The sequence below is a fragment of the Grammomys surdaster genome, unplaced genomic scaffold, assembly GCF_004785775.1.
Source record: "Grammomys surdaster isolate TR1022 unplaced genomic scaffold, NIH_TR_1.0 266, whole genome shotgun sequence".
Classification (NCBI taxonomy): domain Eukaryota; kingdom Metazoa; phylum Chordata; class Mammalia; order Rodentia; family Muridae; genus Grammomys; species Grammomys surdaster.
Window position 1 is genome coordinate 1459433 of NW_021604707.1, and position 19684 is coordinate 1479116.

The window sequence follows — 19684 nt, forward strand, 5'->3', positions numbered from 1 at the left end:
ACCAGGAACCCAACACGTGGCAGAACCCATGTGTGTGTGCACAAACAGGTCCATATAGTTATATCAGCTGTCAGACAGTAAAGAACATCATGGGCATCTGGAGCAAAAGACCCTCATAGATCACACACATACACACACATGCACACACATGCACATACATACACACACATACACACATACACATATATATACACACACACATATACATATGCACACACATACACACACACATACATACACACACATACACACACAAACACACACACAGGCATCTCAGTGGCAGACAGCTCCTAGAGTGAGAACAGAATGGCTCTCAGAGTCTACCTCACTCCATGTACAGGCTTACTCTAGCCATTGTACTCCTTCTTTGTTTTGTTGTGACACCACCTGGTAAAATTGTACTGTGGGATGGGCAGAGGTGAGGGAGATGGCTTTCTGCACACTTGCTACAAGCCACCTCACACAGGCAGCCAGGTGTAGTCTACACAAACTGGTTCTCAGAGGCCAATTCTTAACCCCTTTGTCTATTCACGGGAGTACAAAGAAAGACATCTCACCCTGCTTTTCTCAGCAGTAAAGATGTGAGGTGGGCCTTGGTGGCATCAAAGCTGTGTGGTTGCCTTGACTGCTTGTCAACAGAGAGAAGCAGGAAGCCAGATGGCTTCACATGGGCAGATTTTTGTCTGTTTGGCTCTGAAGTGTGTCGTATGTCTGTTTCACAGAGACAGTAATCAGTTCTGCCTCCTACCTGGGGCACTGTTAATAGCTGGCTGCTAGCTTCCAAGCCTACAGCTTGGTAGAGGTAACAATAATGGATGATTGGCCAGCCACTAAATAGGTGTTGTGTCTTGAAGGGCATCACAGGGAAACAACCTTACAGGTGACCCTGAGAAATCAGGCCTCACAACCAGAGTGCATGAGAGCCAGACGAATCACCCCTTGTGACATTTGGTGCCCAAAGCTTCCCTGGTCTTATTGAAAATGAATATCCATACAACCTTTTGTTTTGCTTCCTCTGATGCTGAGATTATGGAGCCCAGACCCCTTTCATGTAAGAAAGCACTTCTACTGGGCACCAGTGTGCCTTAGCACAGCTGGGTAGGCTGCTTGTAAGTCTTTTTTTTCTTTCAAGTTGGATAATTAATAAAGAAAAGGTAGGGAACAAATGAGAAACCAATACAGAGGGTTGGGCTTAAAGGTTTAGATAGAAGCAACGTTCACCTTTATAGTTTTGACCTTTAAAAACTCATCCCTAAATTAGCTATTCAAAAGGACTAGCCTGCAAGATGGCTGACGGGGTAAAGGCACTTGCCCCTACGTTTGATGACTTGTGTTGAATTACCAGGATCTACACAGTAGAAGGATAGAACTGACTTCCATAATCTGTCCTCTGGCTTCCACACACATGAGCGTGCACCATGCACACACACACACACACGTGCACACACATGTGAAAATAAATTAAATAAGTATATTTTTAAAAATACCACAACTTTTAAAATTGGAGCCCCTATCTGTGCAGCTGCTGGCCATGGAGTAGCTTGGTGGGGGCAGCGCGGCTACTCAGCTTCCTAACCTCGTGACCACTGCAGCCCTTCTGTAACTCCTGTACGTAAGAACTCCTGGTGTGGCCCCACCTTTCGTTTTGTAGATGAGAAAAAGAAAGGTCTAGGGAAACTGACTACCTCTCTTTCCATAGGACACTTCTGTAAACAAACCAACAAATGAACAAACGAACAAGATAATCCTCTTGAAAGATTTATTTTTAATTAAAAAATAAAAGTTATCTTAACATATCTGCGTTTGCAGCTTCCGGGATGGCAACTTCATGAAGTAGGGAAGCCAACGATCATCAGGTCTGTTGGCACCTGACCATCTTACAAAGGTACAAAGGCACACGTGTCTTCAAACAGACAAACAGGACTGGGAGATGTCCCTCGTAACTCACAACTCCCTCCAACTCCTTTTTTTCTTTTTTTTTTTCTTTTTTTTCTTTTTTGTCTGCCTTTAACAGCTTTCCCCACCCGACCCCACCCTGAAAAAATTTTTTTCAATTCTCTTAAAACTACAGAAATAAGCGCTGAGTCAGCAAGGAGCCTGGGCAGGTCTCCCAAGCACTTCCTGCTTTGCTGACCTGTTGCCCAGAGTGGGGCAGGGAGGGAGAAGAGCAGCCTTTGCTGCAGGCCAGCCAAGCCTGTCACACTAACAGGCTGCTGTAGCCAGCCCTACAGCTATCACCCAAGCCTGGGCAATGAGATCCAAGGCGCTATCTCCCTTACTGAAGGGTATTTGTGGCTAAAACAGCCTTGCAAGAAGGTTAAGTCCCACACAAGCAAGTCTTCATCAAATACTCCAGATAAAAATGGCGCTGGGACAAGGGAGACCGGAAGTGCTCCTTTACCCTTGTTACTTGTCTTTAGAGGTCTTCTCTCCTTCAGAGTCTCCTTGCCTCTCTCTTCCCTTCTTCCCAGTCTCCCCCTTACCCCCAAAGAACTTTACTTTAGCTTAATGGTGGGGGTTCAGAGGAAGCTTCTGGCAACTCCTGGGGCTTGTGAATCGGTTCTGCCACCTCCAAGGGGACAAGGCACGCTTTGGGCTCCTGGGTATCACAGGGCTCCTCCTGTCCCTGTAAGGATTCCAGCGGCTCTTGGCTCTGGGCCTGGCTGTTCATCTTCTCTTCAGCTTCAATCTCCTCTGATGTGGGAATGGAGTTCTTCTTAGGGCGCCCCTTAGGTTTTGTGGGTGCTTCCTGTCCACCTTTAAGGACCTATGTGGGGAGAAAAAAAGAAAAGTTATTGAATCCAAGAAATCCCTCCATCTTGCTTCTGGTTCACCCTCACATAGCACTGTGTAGTCTCCCTCCATATAGCAAAGCCACAGGGTGTTTTAAGGCCCTCCCCCTGTAGCCAGCTTCTTCCATGTTTGGTGGATTTTAGTCAGCATCGCATACTTTGGCATTTAATACCCCAATCATGAACACAGAAAAACGTCACCTCCTCTAGTAAGGAAAGAGATTAAAGTTCAGATGCTAAGGAGCTAATGATGGACTGACAGATTAAAAGAACAGGATCCGCCGGGCGGTGGTGGCGCACGCCTTTAATCCCAGCACTTGGGAGGCAGAGGCAGGCGGATTTCTGAGTTCGAGAGTTCGAGGCTAGCCTGGTCTACAGAGTGAGTTCCAGGACAGCCAGGGCTACACAGAGAAACCCTGTCTCGAAAAACCAAAAAAAAAAAAAAAAAAAAGAACAGGATCTATAGCAAGCAGGAAAATAAACACACGTGTGTGAAACGGAGCCTGGATCATTTCAAGACAATCTGATGGTTCAAGTTAAAAAACTTTAAAATGTGAACCCTTAAAAAAAAAAAAAGTGCCTCACAACAAATTCTCAGCACTCACTTAACGCTTAAAAAAATAGGTTGATCTGTAAAACATATTCAACCATACCCTAAATGGCCTATGATGGTATAAAATATTTATATAGTTGTTCCATTTTGTGTTTTACACAAGAACCCTCATGAGACAGGTAGAAATTATTGTCTTCGATATTCACTGTTTCCTTAGTAAAGACAATATGCAGTCCTTCCTCCGCCGACTCCAATCTCTGGTTCTGTGTAGTTAATGTTTTGGGCAGCTACTGTGAAGAGCTTTGGGACAGCTTGAATTAAATAGAGAAGGGATAGGAGATATTTTTTGCTACTTTCTGTATTAATTGGATTCATATCTCTGGGGCATAATATCTGAGATGAATACATCTACCTGAAGGAACAGTTTATTTTCCCTCACAGGTTAGTGGTTTTACTTCATGGTTGGCCCACTGCTTTTGAACATATGGTAAAGTCAGATTATCCTGTGGGAGAATGGAACAAGTTGTTGATGACATGTGATCAGGAAGCAAAGAGAAACAGGAAGAGCTGGGGTCTCAGTGCCCACTCGAGGACACTTCCCACTGACCTAACTTCCTTCCAGTGTGCTTCGCTTCTTAAAGCTTCCATCCTTCCTCCACCCCTGACAGCATTACAGGCTAGAGATGGATCCTCTTTCCTACATGTGGACCTTTGGGGCCACTCTAGATCCAAACTAGAGAACATTTCTAACTTATTGCTTCTCTTCTCCGTTTACACAGAAGCTCCTTAAGGACAAATCTCTTCTGACCAAGACCTTTCTACGTAGTCACTAGGTATTAATTGACTCTGTTTCCTTCTTCAAAACAGGAAGAGGACCTCATTGGGCTGAACTTCAAGAATGAGTACAGTAACTCGTCAAACCTTAAGTTCTTATTAAAACAGCTCTGAAGATATAATTTGCATTCATGCTTCATGTATTTAAACTGCCCAATTTAACAATGTTTAGCATAATTGCTAACTTGGGCAACTATCACCTCAGTGCAATTTTGGATCATGTTTCCTCATTGCCAATAGAAATTTTATACCCACTAACACCAAATCATTGCCTGGACCTCAGCAATCAGCAGTCTTTTCACATAAGCAGAATCATAACATATGGGCTTTGCTTGCTTCACTCAGCATCGTGTCCTTAAGGTCTATCTATGATGTAACATGTATCAGAAAATAATATTCATTGTATGTCTGTATCAGCTTGCTGACTCCCTCATCAGCTGATGGACACTCAGGTTGCACCAACCTTTGGGCTCAGTGAATAACACTGTCATGAGCATGGGTGAAGAGACTGCTTCAAGTTTCCCCTCGGACTTTTCTCAGGTCTGTAGCCAGAAATGGAGTTGCTGCATCGTGAGGTAACTCTATGATTAACATTCGGAGGACTCTTGCTAACATAGCTACACCACTAGACATCCCAACCAATCATGTGTGTGGATTTCAATTCTCCACTTCCTCATCAATGGTTGTAATCAATCCTTCCTGATTATGGCCGTCCTAGCTAGTGCAAAGGAAGGGCTTGGTGTGGTTTTCATTTGTGTTTCTCTAATGGCTAACAGCTTTTCAGGTGTTTATTGTCCTTTCTTATATCTTTTAAAAATAAATTTTAATTAGAAGATAATTATATCATTTCCTCCTTCCGTTCCCCCAGCTGTTTCTGTGTGCCCCTCCCCATGTTGGTCTCTCTCTCTCTCTCTCTCTCTCTCTCTCTCTCTCCCACCCTCCCCCCCCCCCCCATCATGGCTTTCTTCTTTTTCTTAATTGTTGATATACATTTTACCTAAGTATGTAAGTACAGCCTGCTCAGTCTGTATACTGATTCTTTTGTGCTATGATCTCAGGGCAGACCTAGCGCACAGCAATGTCTGTTTGAATTGTCTCCCTAGAATATAGTTTAAGAGATTTTTAAAAATAATCTAGGTTCATGTTCCTTATCAGATAGAACACTTAAAAATATCTGTTCCTATGCAGAGGGCTCTCTTTCCAGTGTGTTCTCTCTCTCTCTCTCTCTCTCTCTCTCTCTCTCTCTCTCTCTCTCTCTCTCTCTCTTTTCACTTTGTGATGGTATCCTTCACAGCACAAAACTTTTTAATTCTCGTAAGATCCAACTTAATTTTTCTGCTGTTGCTAATGATTTTTGTGTTGTATATAGGAAGGCCTTGTTTAATTCTAAGTCAAGAATATTTACTTATGTTTTCTTCTAAGGCTTTTATGATTTTAGTTCTTATGTAGATCTGTGATTTACTTTGACTTAATTTTTGCATACAAGAGCCAAGAAAAGTGTTTAGTCTCAAAAAAACACCTCTTTCCAGCTGCAGTTCTTCTTGACTTATTCGAACCCATCCAGACAGCTCAAAGGGAGGTATATAGTGACCTTCAACAAGGTATGGATACTAACAGAAATCACCTCTGGAGAGAAGACACCCATGTTCTTTCTTGGGTTTGTCAGTATCTGATTTTGATATCAGTGCTTTTGAAAGTGCCTGACTGTGCCAAGACAGACTCTCCATGTTGCAAGCAGCTCCACTGGGTATGAAAGAGGTTATACAAAAAGCAGTTGCTCCATGCAGTAATCAAGTCAGAAAAGGGCAGGTCTAAGGAAGCCATCTAATTGGCAAAAGAAAGTCCAGCCCAGCAATTACAGAACACCACCCACACAGCTTGGATCTACCCCACCTGGCTGTTTTCCTACAGCATGAAAAAAAAGTCAAAACAATCAGACCATTTTCTAAATGGAATAAAACATTCCAGTGCAAGCAATAATTAGGAGATAACTACCCTCCTGGCTGCTTTCCGCATCGACCTCTGGCCCCCTGCCTCCCAGCGCACCTGAGACATGCAATTATCTGGAACCTGCCCTGCACCAGGATTGTACACTCACAAGCACTCTGCAGCCCTCTTTTGGGGTTTGCTTTCCTGATGATTCCTAGAGATAGGTTGTTCTTTAGTCCAGAGGGGTCAGGCAACCCACTGGGCATGAGGTCACATACTTCTCTCTGTCTCTCACAAAAACACCTGGAATATGGTACTTCATTAGCTGCATTTATCAGCAGCCCTCCTCTGGACCCTAAATCTAGGTATTTGAATATGGATGAGGACCTCAAGACCATCTCTTCTTGCTTTCTTCCTGAGGTGCTTAGATGGGGTTCAGGCCTCAGAGAGAACAAGGTGACAGTGTAGAAAGGTGTATCTTCTTTGCTTCCCCTTCCAGACAGGAAGCAGTTGACAGAAAGTGTTTGCAGGGATCAAAGTGAGCCAAGGGGGGGAGCTGGTCTTAAATGTAAGACTCCAAACTTCTCCAAACTAGCATTCTCACCAGCATTTCTTTCTGCTTATGTGCAAGAGCACATAAGCACATAAGCTATACCTAGTCCTACTGCTTCCTATTCGTCTGCACTCGCTCACTAGAAGCCAGGCTTGTGAACTTGGGGAGCATTTGCTTCTCTTTCTCCTCCTCCAGCACAGTTGGGACCATAGCCTTGATGATGCTGAGAATAAAGTCTGGGTTCTCCAGCATGAATCTCTCCCACAGCATTGCCGTTCTCATTAGCTATTTGTCCCAGCCTGACGACCCAATGTCCCATTAGGCCTTGAACTGTGTCCTGGCACCAAATCAGAGAACCAATTACTCAGGACTCCTCTCACCCAAACGAGAACTTGAGGGGTTCTTAGATGCCTGTAGAATTCACTTTCACCTTCCTATCCTGGCCTCTAAAAGTTCAGATTCTTTGAAAACATGGATTTTGTCAGCAATAAACACCAAAATCCACAGCGGCCTTTGTCTGCATCTCATGTGACAAGCACAACCCTAGGTATTTTATGGATGTTATCTCAGATAGCACAACTCCGAGAAGTAGATGTGAGACTTTACAGAAGAGATACATAGTAACCTGTCTATGGTCACAACTGGTAACACTTTCACTGTTGACTCTCTGGAGACAATGCAAAAGCAAGTGGCACCCATGTGTGACACTATAGTCTTCCCACATTCTGGAGGACGGTCGGGTCTGCTTTCAGAAGAGAACTGAGCGTTAATACTGCAGACCAGTGAAAAAATGAGACGTTTTCAGCCTGATACAAATGCTATGGATCCCCAGAAACAGAATATGGGCTAAGCATCCCATCTAATGTGCAAAATTAAATTTACTCAACCCGCTATAGGTTATACATGATGACCAGTCAAAACTAGTTAGAGATCCTATCTGGCTCTTGGCAGCTTTGCCCTTGGCAGCCTGGAGAGCGAGTCTGAGAATCAAATGCTAATCTTTTTCCAGTTCCAATTAGGTTACTAGCCTTGAGACATCTTTATTACCCAATTATCTTTTTCTTTCCTTCTCAGTACCTGAAGAGATAGCCTTGAAAGACTTTTTAGCAGGGAAATATATGAGGCAATCCGGAGCTCAACAATGCTCTGCTGTTCTGAGGGAGTCTGAACTCAATGCTTAGAACTGTACGCCATGCCTTGCGTGTGGCTCCCGCTGTTCTAAAGTTCCTTCTGCCCCTTCTTTCTGCCTGAAGCCCATTCCCCACCATCATTGAACACATTCCTATCCATTCACTGAAACCAGCTTACGGGTGCTTCTTCCACAAAGCCCTCCCTCCTCTTCTCTGCTCATGAAGCAGCATGACCGCCCTTCCAAGGTTGCCTTGATTGCTCTGTATAACTTAGCTTTCCGGTCTGTCTCAGTGACTCAACTGAAAATATTACTATGGTTTGTGTGTTTTAATTAATGTTTTTAATTAGCATATGAAGCGTTAACTTCATTAAGTATTTTCAAACATCATTTGTTTGTGATGGCTTTCCTCCCTTCCTCCATGTCTGCCTCCCTTTGCACTCCTCACCTCATCCTTCCTGCCCCTTCAACATCCCTTTCTCCTCTCACAGGGCTTTCAGGTTTACTTACACCCATACTCACAGCCGCCACAGGAAAGCACAAGTACCTCAAAACGCTTTTAAGGTTTTAAGGGACCACCTCAACTTGTCGCTTCACCCCATTACCTGATACGAATTAACTGGTCCATGTGCTGTTGCTAAGGTGAACTGAACTAAAATCTTGGTTCCTTCTCTCCTGAAGGGACCTGAAGTTGGCTCGCCTAGAAGGTTCTCTGATGTTAAATCTGCTGAGTTACTTCCATTTGTAAGTGTATGGCTGATAACTGTCATCAGGTACTCTGCAACTGTGCCGCCAGTAGAGTGGCTCATGAGAAAGAGGTGATGTTAGAGCCCAGGGTGCACACGTTGTCCCACGGGGGGAACTGGGTGGTGCTGGCCGAGAGCATGGGTTGTCAGTTCGTTATTCATATGACTCATGTGCAGATTGCTGATAACCAATTTAAACAATACTCTGCTGCTCAGGAGACATTGATTTCCACAATGATGATTGGTGAGGAAAGAGGAAGGTGGTGGAACTTAAAAGAAAAAGAACTCAAGGGACGTGCCCTAGATGGCCAGGGAGGGGTGCCCAGAGGAATGTGGCCCAGCCCCTCTCACTCCCAAACTCAGTTTCTTTAGAGAACACCACCCACCCCCCAATTTCTACCCTGTTTCATATGTGTAGAAACTTAAAGAATATTTAGAATGACTCTATCTGAATTTCATTATCCTTCAGTTTTTAACTTCTGTCTACAGCTGTCTTCACTATCTTGGCTCTAAACTCTTTGCAGGGGTTGGGGGTGGGTGGGTTATGAACTAAATAACCGAATCATTCCGCATGCCCTTGCTACTTCCTGGGCCTTCTCTCTCCACCTACAGAACAAATTCCACTAGAAGCAGAGGTTAAGTTTTATTTTCATCCCTGAGCTGCCCACAACAGGCTGGGATGGCTAGCAGAGGAGCAGTGATGCTTAGTTTGGATGTGAAGTGTGTCCACAGCATTCCCCCCCAATGTAAAACATTCAAAGGTGGCACTTCAAGAACGAGACTACACTATGTGAGCTTTGGTGTCAACAAGCTCACAATCAGATAGGCCACTGGGAGGTGGGAGCCAGTGGAAGGGAGTACGCTTCAAAATAACCTGGCCTGTCCCCAGCCCTGCCATGGGTCCCTGAGATCAGACTTCCTGGGAGGAGAGCTTATCCTGCTGCCCAGTAACTATAATACCCACCAAGTTTAAAGACTACTGCATTCAAAGACACAGGCATGGAAGCATGTGACTTTTTTTTTATGACTATTGCCAGAAGGTACTTAGCTATTGCTGGGAGGAGAACGGAGATCTTAGGACGTGCTAGAAGGTGGAGTTCAAAATAGTAGCTGAGAAAGCTGATAGGTTTTCCTCTTTGATTTCTAAAGAAACTGGTTAAGGAATGAGGTCAACCAGAGAGGCTAGGCAACAAGGAGGACTTACGTGGAGGATGTAAGGACCTCCCCCAGGGAAGGGGAAATAGAGTAGATTTCACAGGTGAACTACAAATGGGTAGGGTTGGGAACAGGCATGATCAGATGGGAGAAGGAAGGAGGAAAATACCTGGAGAAATGATTGGAATTGGGGGACATTTCAGGAGTGAAGTGGAAACTTAGTGCGATGGAAATTCTATAGGATCTATGAGAGTAACCCTAGCAGAGATGCCTAGTAATGGAGGGCACAGGACCTAATCCGATCATCTTCTGTAACTAGGCAAGGCCTCAAGTGAAAGGATTGGGGCACCAACCCAGCCACAAAACCTTCTACCTACAGATTGTCCTGCCTAAAGGGTATGCTGGAACTGAGAGTTTAGCACAATCATCATCAAAAAGACCAGAGAGACTTCATCCAGCTACTGATGGGAGCAGATGCAAAGAACCACATCCAAACATTAGGCAGAGCTTAGGGAGTCCTGCAGAGGAGGAAGGACCAGAGGAGTCAGGGACACCACAAAAAGAGGACCCATAGAATCAACTGACCTGGAATTTGCAGAGATTGGGGAGTCTTCAGGGGTCTGACCTAGGTCCTCTGCATATATGTTATGGCTGCATAGCTTGGTGTTCTTGAGAAGATCCTAACAGTGGGAGCAGAGGCTGTATCTGACTCTTTTGCCTGCTTATGGATCTGTTCTCTTCCTACTGGTTTGCCTTTTTACCTTGATGTGATGGTATATACCTGGTCTAATTGTAGCTTGTTTGGTCGATGTCCCTGGGGGGCCTGCTCTTCTCTAAGGAGCAGGGTAGGGGTGAGGAATGGATCTGGGAGAGAGGGAAAATATACAGGCAAGGGGAGGAGAAGGAGGGGAAACTTTGATCTGGATGTTATATATGAGAGAAGACTAAAAATATTTTTTTAAAAAATGAGGTCAAGTTCAAACAGCCTCCCTCCACAGGCCTCCACAGCCTCGGAAGACCTTACCTTCCTATCTTGAAGCCCAAACTACCAGAGGTCCTTCCTGCCTCCCAACAGCCCCAGTCTGGAAATTCTTCCCATTAGAACAAGCCCAGGGTTACACTCCTTGCCCTTTCTTACCATCTTCTTCCATTTCATCCTGCGATTCTGATACCAAGTCTTCACTTGCAGCTGAGTGAGTCCCAGAGACTGGGCCAAGTCCAACCTAGAAGGCATGAGACACAAAGGAAGGGCGAGGAAGAGGGGAGTGAGAGAGAGAAAAGTGGGAACACGCTGGCTAGCATCTGGCACTTGCTACTAAATCTAGGACTGCTACCATTAACCCAGTCCATCGCCAAAAGGAAGAATGTCTCCCTTCTGAGAACCCCGTGTAGGACTGGAAAATAGAAATAGTGGGCACACGTGAGAACATGGGCAGAGTTCTCATCTCAGATCCATTCTCTCTCGGAAATGAACCTGAAAATCCAAGGCTTTGATCTTTACCACCGCCCCCCCCCCCCCGTACTCTATAAAATCTAGGTTCCGATCCCAAAAACTAGAAATAAAAAGTAAAGCTATACTTCTATGGAAATGCCAGTTATCACTCCAGATTCACTTCTGGTAAGTGAGCCTCCCAGTTCCCATTATTCCTTTGACTCAGCAGTCACCCCAATACACCATGTTGTCAGCTGTCTCCAGAGTACAGGTTACTTCTGCTTCCCCAGCTCAAGACCAAGTTTTTCACTTAATTTATGTCCACAATACTATCTACTACATAACTAAATCACAAAGCAGGGCTCAGAAATATTTTTGCATATGCATGTGTATATGGCTAATTGCATGCATGTTTGTGTGTGCTGTGTGTAGAAACCCAATGTTATCTTCCATTACATCCTAGTTTATTTATTGAGACAAGGTATCTTGGTGAACACAGAGTTCCCCCATTGTCCTGGGTATCCCCTGTTTTTGCCTGCTAAGTGCTGGGATTACAAGCAGCAGCCACACCTGCCCAATTTTCATGAAGGTTCTGGGGATCTGAACTTCAGCCCTCACACTCGTGAAGCAAGTGACTCATGCACTAAGACATCCCTTCAGACCCAGGAATTTACTGTTAGCTGCCCTAAATTATTACAGTGATTGGACTGTACAGCCATAGAATCCAGTGAAGCATTAAACCCATAGTCCCTCCTGCTGCCTATGCTCACTGTATTTCTACTTTTCTCTTTAGCCTTCTGAAAAGCCCTAAGGCCAAAGCCATTTTTACAGTGAGAAGTAATTCCAGCAACACAGCAACCATTTCCAGAGCGTGCCAGCATCCCAGACACACGCTGAGCCCCTGACCGGTGCTATCATTTCACCACACCGAGCTTGGTATGAATAGTCCCATTTTACAGGTAAAAGACTTAAAGCTGAGGGAGATTAGAATTTCTCAAGGATATGGCCAAACTCTTCCTGACACTTGCTTTTCTGTTAAATGAAGTCTCTTGGAACACAGGCAACCTTATTTGCTTTCATTGCCCATGGCTACCTCTGTGCTACATCAGCAGACATGAGTAGATGAGGAAAGACTATGTGATACAAAAAGGGCCGCCTGAAATAAACACTCTTCTGGCTCTATTTTTGCTGACTCCTGGATCCTGGAGCAAGAGTAAAATCCACCCATGACTGACTCGTACGCCACCTTCTGTGTGAGGGCCCACCTCACAACATTGCTTCACAAAGCAGAACTGTGGAGGGGAAACAGAGATGCCACAGCCTGAGAGCGAGGACTCAACACTCCAAACGGAACTTGGAATATTAAGGGGAAGTTAGTCAGGTTTCTATCCTTACTTCTCAAGGCCAGGGACATACATGGTTACCTGGGTACCCGCCTTGGGGCGACGTAGGATCCGAGAAAACATGAGCTGCCTGCCTGCAACCTCCCTTGAGCTCCAGCACTGCTCAGTGAAGCAGTTCAGACTTGTACATCAGCTTGAGCTGTGGCCACCAGTGCTTGAAGGTCACCACGTTCTGAGAACTGCCGCTTGCAGATCTAGGGCCCACTATTTCTTGCAAGCCTGCACAGGCTCAACCCTAAGCCACAGGCAGTCCAGGTGCAGCAGGCAGTCCAGGTGCAATGCCTCGGCTGCAGCTTTCTCTACCTGAGGAGATCTAGCATTGGCACAAACACTGCCACTGACCCTGGTATCAGCCAACTCTTGGTGTTTTCATACACAGATGCCCAGGACTCCCACTCTGATTGGGGTACATTAAGCCTCTAATAATAATTTTTAAAATAGAATCTGCCTTCAAAGGACTGTTGAAACTGTCTTAAAGCTACATCCACATATAAGTGGTCATCCCTGTAGAGGGGCTACTGGCTACTGAACATTTTATTTCAAGTGATTAACTGACCAAAACAATAAACGTCCAATCCCAACAGCACTTAGCTTTCTCTTTAATGAAGCACTATGCCCTAGGGAGTCATTCATTATGAACTGAGTGATCCAGGGCTATCCCACAATTCTGATCCCAGAGCCATTCTGGGCTCTGGTGGTGCTAAGGGTCCCTTCAGACCCCTTCACGATTTTCCTGAGCTTGGTTCACCTGAGGCCATCAGGTGCATTAGTCAGTGGAAGGTTCACAGTTCCACCACAGCATTAGCAAATGCTGTTAGCTCACTTTGGAAAAATGCATCCTTGACTCACTCACACTGGCTGCAGAAAAATCTCACTGTCATCAGCTTTCTCTCATTACCTGTCACCGTTACAAATTCTCACTTCCCTGCATATTCACTCCAATGGAGTCGCCTAGGAAACCGGGGAAACAAACACGGAGGAGGAAGGCAGAAGCTGTGGGAGGAGGGAGTGCTCATGGCTCTGGTCACGTAGGGAGGTAGGGAACATGGAGAGGGCGGACTGGGGCGTCAGCTTCAGTGCCAGCCAGATGGAGTCCTCCTCCCTATGCAAGTGAATCAGTTCTGTGTGGGTCACCTGAGAGATGCCTGGACAAGTATCAGGAAGCCCCAACAGATTTATTAAGAACTAACCTCTCTCTCTCTCTTTCTCTCTCTCTCTCTCTCTCTCTCTCTCTCTCTCTCTCTCTCTCTCTCTCCCTCCCTCCCTCCCTCCCTCCCTCCCTCCCTCCCTCTCTTTCTCTCTCTCCTTCCTCCCCTTCAGGTTTTCTGAGAAATAAGCCTAACTTTTAACAATACTTTCTGAAACCTCTTAGATACATATCCATACAAGTAAGAATGATGGCTGCTCCATCTGGCTACACAAGCCCACGAAACTTAGCTACCCGCAACCTTGGGATCACGTGTATTAATTCCCAACTCACAGACCTGTCTGCCCAAATGTAACCGCAGTGTGAATGTTCAAAGCAAAGCTCACTCTGCCTCATCAATCCCAGCCTGTCCTCAGCCCGGTTTCCACAAAGAGCATCCTTGCTCCCTAAGGGCCTGCCTCATTCAGGAACCACAGGACATTCAATTCTCACCCTTCTTCCTCATCCAGGGTCAGTTCTTCCCATTCTGTTTCCATTTTAAAACATCCCCCCTTCTCCTCTCTATCCCTGGCAGCCATCCCTAGGTTCTTTCATGGCTGGCTTCACTTGCCTATAATCCATCAGTTGTAGTTCTACCTGAAGCTATGATTCTAAAATGGATCTTATGGGCCAGTGACTGTCTCGGCAGCAAGACCCTGTTCCTCAGTCAGGCATATAAGGTCCTTACTACACCCACCCATCCACACCCTAAGTAGAAACACCCATACGTGTAGTTCCTTCAACATGTCTAGTGAGACAAGAGTCTATGCCTTTTACGGATATCTCCTCTATGTAGGATGCTCTGTTTTGTAGAATTAAAGGTCTTCTTAAAGGCGTTCCTGCCACACTCAGCAATATCTTTTGGTTTCTATGGCAACATATGGCACTACTGCTGGCTTACTCTGCTATAAAGATTGTAGTCATTCTCCATCCCCCCCCCATGATGTCCTTTAAAGCAGGGCTCTGTTTATTTACTACAGAGTATTTTCTGCCACCCTGACATCCCACTTTGGAGCACCCAAGAGACCCTCAGCAAGCAGATGACTTATGGAACCACTAGACAAGTTCTCCCTGAAAGGGAACCCTACAGATTGCATGTTCACTTCTAGTTTGTTTTCTAAACAACTACTGAATAGCTTCAGGCTTTCAATTGCAGTTATTTCCTGTTCTCTTTCATAGGACTGGGGTCAACCTAATAGGGACAAAGCACTTAGCAATAATTAATAATAATAATTTAAAAGATCTGGAAAAGTTTCCCAATAAATAGGCTCATCCCTGAGCTCAGCCACCTCAGGGTAAGATAAAGAAACAGGCATATTTAGTAATTAAGATACTAAATTAAAGACAGAAGGCTTATAGAGAAAGCAAGGGTTGCAATCATTCCAAACATGAATTACAAAGGGTTTAAAGAGGAGACTTCCTTCCAGTTTCTCAGCAATCTCTGCCAAGTAGCTCTGCTTTCATCCTGATCAAATGCACTAAGGTCTCAGAAACTTCCTCACCTAGATCAATCCAGGCCTTTCCATAAAACTGAGTCAGCCAGGTATATAAGAGGGCGAAGAAGGGCTAAAATTACAGGTCTAGACCCACTGCATGTGACACTAAGTGTCTGGGGCTTTAAGAACCAAGCCAGCTTCCAGACAGTGTGATTTTTCTTTTCTTGGTATTCTGCAGAGGATTATCAGAAACATAGGAGAGACAGAGGAGAGAGCATCTATTTAGGCACTGGGGAGTGATGGCATAGATTCAGGTGGGCTGTCTCTTCTAACGCAAAGTTGACAGGACTTGAGCAAACAAATAAAATCTGGACCAGAGTGTAACCCAACATTGAACGTGCCATTTGTGAATCCACAACCCACAGAGCGTAGAACTCTTCTCCAGGTGGTTCCTACAGAGAGCGCCATCCTTTGGTCCTCACCTGTCTGGAGTAGACAAATACTTCTGCTTCTGGAATTTCTTCTCTAGACCCATGAGCTGCAGCTCCGTGAAGATGGTGCGACTCCTGCGTGGTTTCTTCTGCCTGGGTGTGGGTTGTTCTGTCTCAGATTCGCTGCTGGCTAACGCCTCACCACCAGGGGTCTCAGCAGCAGCAGCAGCCTCCGCAGCAACTGGATGGCGAGGTAACACTGGGGTGATTCCCGGGCAGGTGGGAACTAGGTGGGAGATGACTGTGGGCTGCCGGGTGATCACAGACAGGAGAGGATATGCCCTTAGGGAAGGAGAGCCTAGAAAGCAAACAAGAGTCAAGTCACAACAAGGTCCGGAGAGACAAGGGACAAGGAACCCAAAGAGAACTCTTTGCTAAGACCGGAACGAATGCAGGGCCTCTTGCAAGTCAGAAGGTACAAGTGGAGCAAACAAAATCAAGAAAAAAGCGACTCGAGACCATGAACTGCTGAGTGAGCCCGCTACACCGAGCCTTGCTCCAGCTTGGGGTGTGAAGCCATTTGTGCTCCACTTAGCCAAAAATGGCTTCTTGTAAGTCCCTTCATTTAAGTAACACTGCTTACATGCTGTGAATGCCTAAATTCTGGTTCCAGTGATAGAGAAAGACTAGAAGCATGAACATCTGAATTCCAATAACAGATCTGTAACATGCAAGTTTCCTAAAAAGAAAGAAAGAAAAAAACAAACAAACAAAAAAAAAACCCTCTGGTCTTCATCAAAGACCATGTAAGTTATAAGAAAAGACTTTTCTTATAACTATGAAAATCACAGACTCAAAAATCTCTATGCCTTAAATCATAGGGATATTCAGAGAAGGAGGATGCTTAATGATTATCCCACTTTGACTCCCTCATTTCAGGGAAGCTAGTCCCAGGAAAGTTAAATGGCTCACCTAATACAGCATAACCAGGAAAAGCAAATTGAGGGGTCAAAACCACAATCTTCTGGCTTAACACCCAGGGCTCTTAGCGCTGGGTCATGAGTCACATGTTTATAAGGGAGGAACAAACACGTTTAATTCACATAAAAACCTGACTCAATTATGACTAGTTACCTACCCGAAGCACTATTTAAAGAGTGTTCTAAGGCTGGGTTGGAGATTTCTGAGGTTGATTAACAATGTCTGCCATGGACAGGTGTTAGGGTGCATGAGTTCAGGAACATATATACAGTTCTTCCACTGCTTCTTAGGAATTTCAAAGCAAAAGTGCTTCTGCAGCTAACAATCTATATCTATAAATACATTTTAAAAATCCACTTTCTGTTTACTGTCTATAGGTTGAGGTTTAAAGTGTCTTTGTCTTTCTGGTTTCAGTTTTGTCATCTAGATAATAAGGGTAGCTAACTTCCCAGAACTCTTCAAATTCTATCATACTGATGCTACACCAAAGTATCTCTCAGCCCACATTCGACAGCTGATGAAACCAGAGAAGACTGGGGGCTGCCCTTCGAACCTCATTGCAGGCCTGCCAGCAGCCACAAAGGCAGAACAAGCAAGAGCCAACCAACATTCACACTTGTCCTGGGCTGAAACCAACTACATCATAGAAGCCCCCAGGTGCTGCTTGTGAACCCGACTCTCAACTGGCTTGGCATTGCTCTTTGTATTCATTCCTGTGCCTGTGTTCTGGATGCCAGGCCTAGTCATTAAAACAGATAACTGCTCTTGTTCTTTGAGAACACTCTAGTGAGGCCCAGTAGAAACCACAAAGTTGTTAAGAAACAATAAATCACCCAGTGCAACAACTTCGAGGAACCCTAAAGCCAACTCTAACGCTTGAGGGTTTGTGTTGTGGGATTCATTTTAAGAAAAAAAAAAATAAAAATCAGGGCTGGCCCAATGGCTCAGGGGTTAAGAGCACTTCTGTTCTTTCAAGGGGCCTAAGTTTGGTTCCCAGCACCTGCCACATCTGCCTGTATATGTATGTCATTCTGGCAAAGATGGTGGTGGTGGTGGTGGGGTGATAGGCACTCATCTACCATTGCTGGCAATATAAGAAGATTAAAAAATAGAAGAAAAAGCATTTTACATGCCCACCGTCAACATCTGCCAAGTCACTGACAGAAATTCCAGAATGAGTTTTTCATCCGTGGGCACAGAGATTTGTGTGCCACCATATTCACTGCAGCCTTGTTTACAGTAGTGGAAAGAGGACACAATCCACAGACTTATTAACACAGCAATGAGCCAGGTTATATCTACAGTGTGGCCTAGCAGTATAATCTGATAAATACATAGATGAATGGATCAACTAATTATCCATATATATTAAGTGAGAAAAACACAGTATGAAATTTGTGTCATCAGAAAGCTGTATGGCCACTTTAACACATACATTTTTTTTTGAAAATCTGAAAAGCTATTTACCTCACAAATAATAATAACAACCTCTAGGGGAAGGCAGGAGTAAAATAGACTAGAAAGGAATCTACTGGTATTGATCTCTGAGCATGGACTATGGGCCACCCGTTCTAGAAGCTTTGGTTACGACTGTGAACCGAACAAATTCCACCTTCATTGAGGCTCACATTTCTGTAGAGGAAGCAAGCAATATAGTGACAGGCAGTGGTGAGCTCTCCAGAAAAAGCTACAACAAAGAGAGAAGATGGAGCAGGTATAGGGAGGCCTCTGAGGAAAGGTGACCTTTCAGAGGATATGTGTGTCTCAGTGTGCCAGACTTGAGAAGATGCAGGGTTGCTGAGCACCTAGAAGCACAGAACCAGCATGTGCAATCCCTTTCAGGGCAACAAGCTTTGACTCAAAGACTGTTAAACACCTGAGGTGAGAAAGTCAGAAAGGTTCAGAGAGATTTGCTGGGGTCAGGTCATATAGAAATGTGATTCAGAATGATGAAAAGCCATCCATGAGATTCTGCTGGACAGGGGCAAGATTTAGTCATCAATAATCTTTATGGCCACTGTGGAGAACAGGCTCAGGAGCAGGTGCAGAGACTACAAACCCAGTGAGGAGTAGAGGCCATATCCCAGGCCCTAGAGACAACATTAATGGCCATGGTGCTATCAGATTCTGGTTATATCTCATTGATAAGGCAAAAAGGTCTGATAAAACGTTCCAGAGCAAGGGTGAGTGAGAAAAACCAAGACTGCTGTGGTAGACATCTCTGATGTGCTGAGGTGGCAGCTAGGTAACCTCATCTGGGGTTCAGGGGAGCAAGAGACTGGAAGAGCTTTGACTCATATGTGGCATTTGAGCCATGAGATGAATGAGGTCACCAATTGGTGAGTGGAGGAAAGAGGAGATCTGAGGATTGAGCCTGGGGCATACCAACATGTGAGGTCATGAGGAGGGAGAGATGCCAGCCCCAGACAGCAAGAAAAGTACAAAGAAATAGAAGCCAGCATCCTTTGGAGCTCTAATACCTAAGATAATACTTCTGTAGCCTGTACAGTCTGTCACATGTTTGTGTTATTTTTGTAAATTGGAAAAGGAAGAATTTAGCTAAATGAGGCTTAAGTTTCATTCTCATTCTAAAGTTCTGATTTTTTTTTTCAGTCTTTTTTGAGCTTCTAAAAAGCTGGGCAAAGGGAACTGACATATAAACTATGTTTAGTTTTGTGATATTGTTGGAAAGCAAACTGTGGGTGCTGTCTTAGGTAAAGGGACCCTCTTCATCACAGTCAGAGTCTGCAGAACTTTTCCTCTTTATGCTGGAAGACATTTGAGTTTACATTCTAGGTTAAAACACATTCTTTCCTTCAGAATAAATCTCATTAAATGTGGAGAAATAAGAGGTCTTTATATAAGTGAAAGAGAAAACTGGAGAGTCTTAGGTCAATTTAAATTAAAAAAAAAACTATGCTTACTTAAAAGTTTATCTGAAATAGATCATAGATCCCAATATAAACACAGAGAGTCTCATGGCTTTGTTTAGGCTGAGAATTCTTAGTAGTGGCACCAAAAATACAATACATTTTTAAAATGGAAGAAGAAGAAAAAAAGATGATCCTTGTCAAAATTAAATCTTTCATATATAGCATGTCTTTTCATATGTGGAATCTAGATT

At 44.5% G+C, this 19684-nt stretch overlaps 1 protein-coding gene across 1 annotated transcript in view; it reads right to left on the reverse strand.

Moving 5' to 3' along the window:
- Positions 1-1747: 1747 nt before the first annotated feature.
- The window catches only part of Barx2 (BARX homeobox 2), a 67321-nt gene continuing 49384 nt past the window's right edge, over positions 1748-19684 (reverse strand). Inside the window, exons 2-4 of the mRNA XM_028776152.1 lie at positions 15631-15937; positions 10830-10914; positions 1748-2767 (exon numbers count right to left, since the gene is read on the reverse strand). Coding sequence (XP_028631985.1) covers positions 2501-2767; positions 10830-10914; positions 15631-15937 — 659 coding nt within the window. The 3' untranslated portion in view covers positions 1748-2500. The remainder of the gene's footprint in view (positions 2768-10829; positions 10915-15630; positions 15938-19684) is intronic.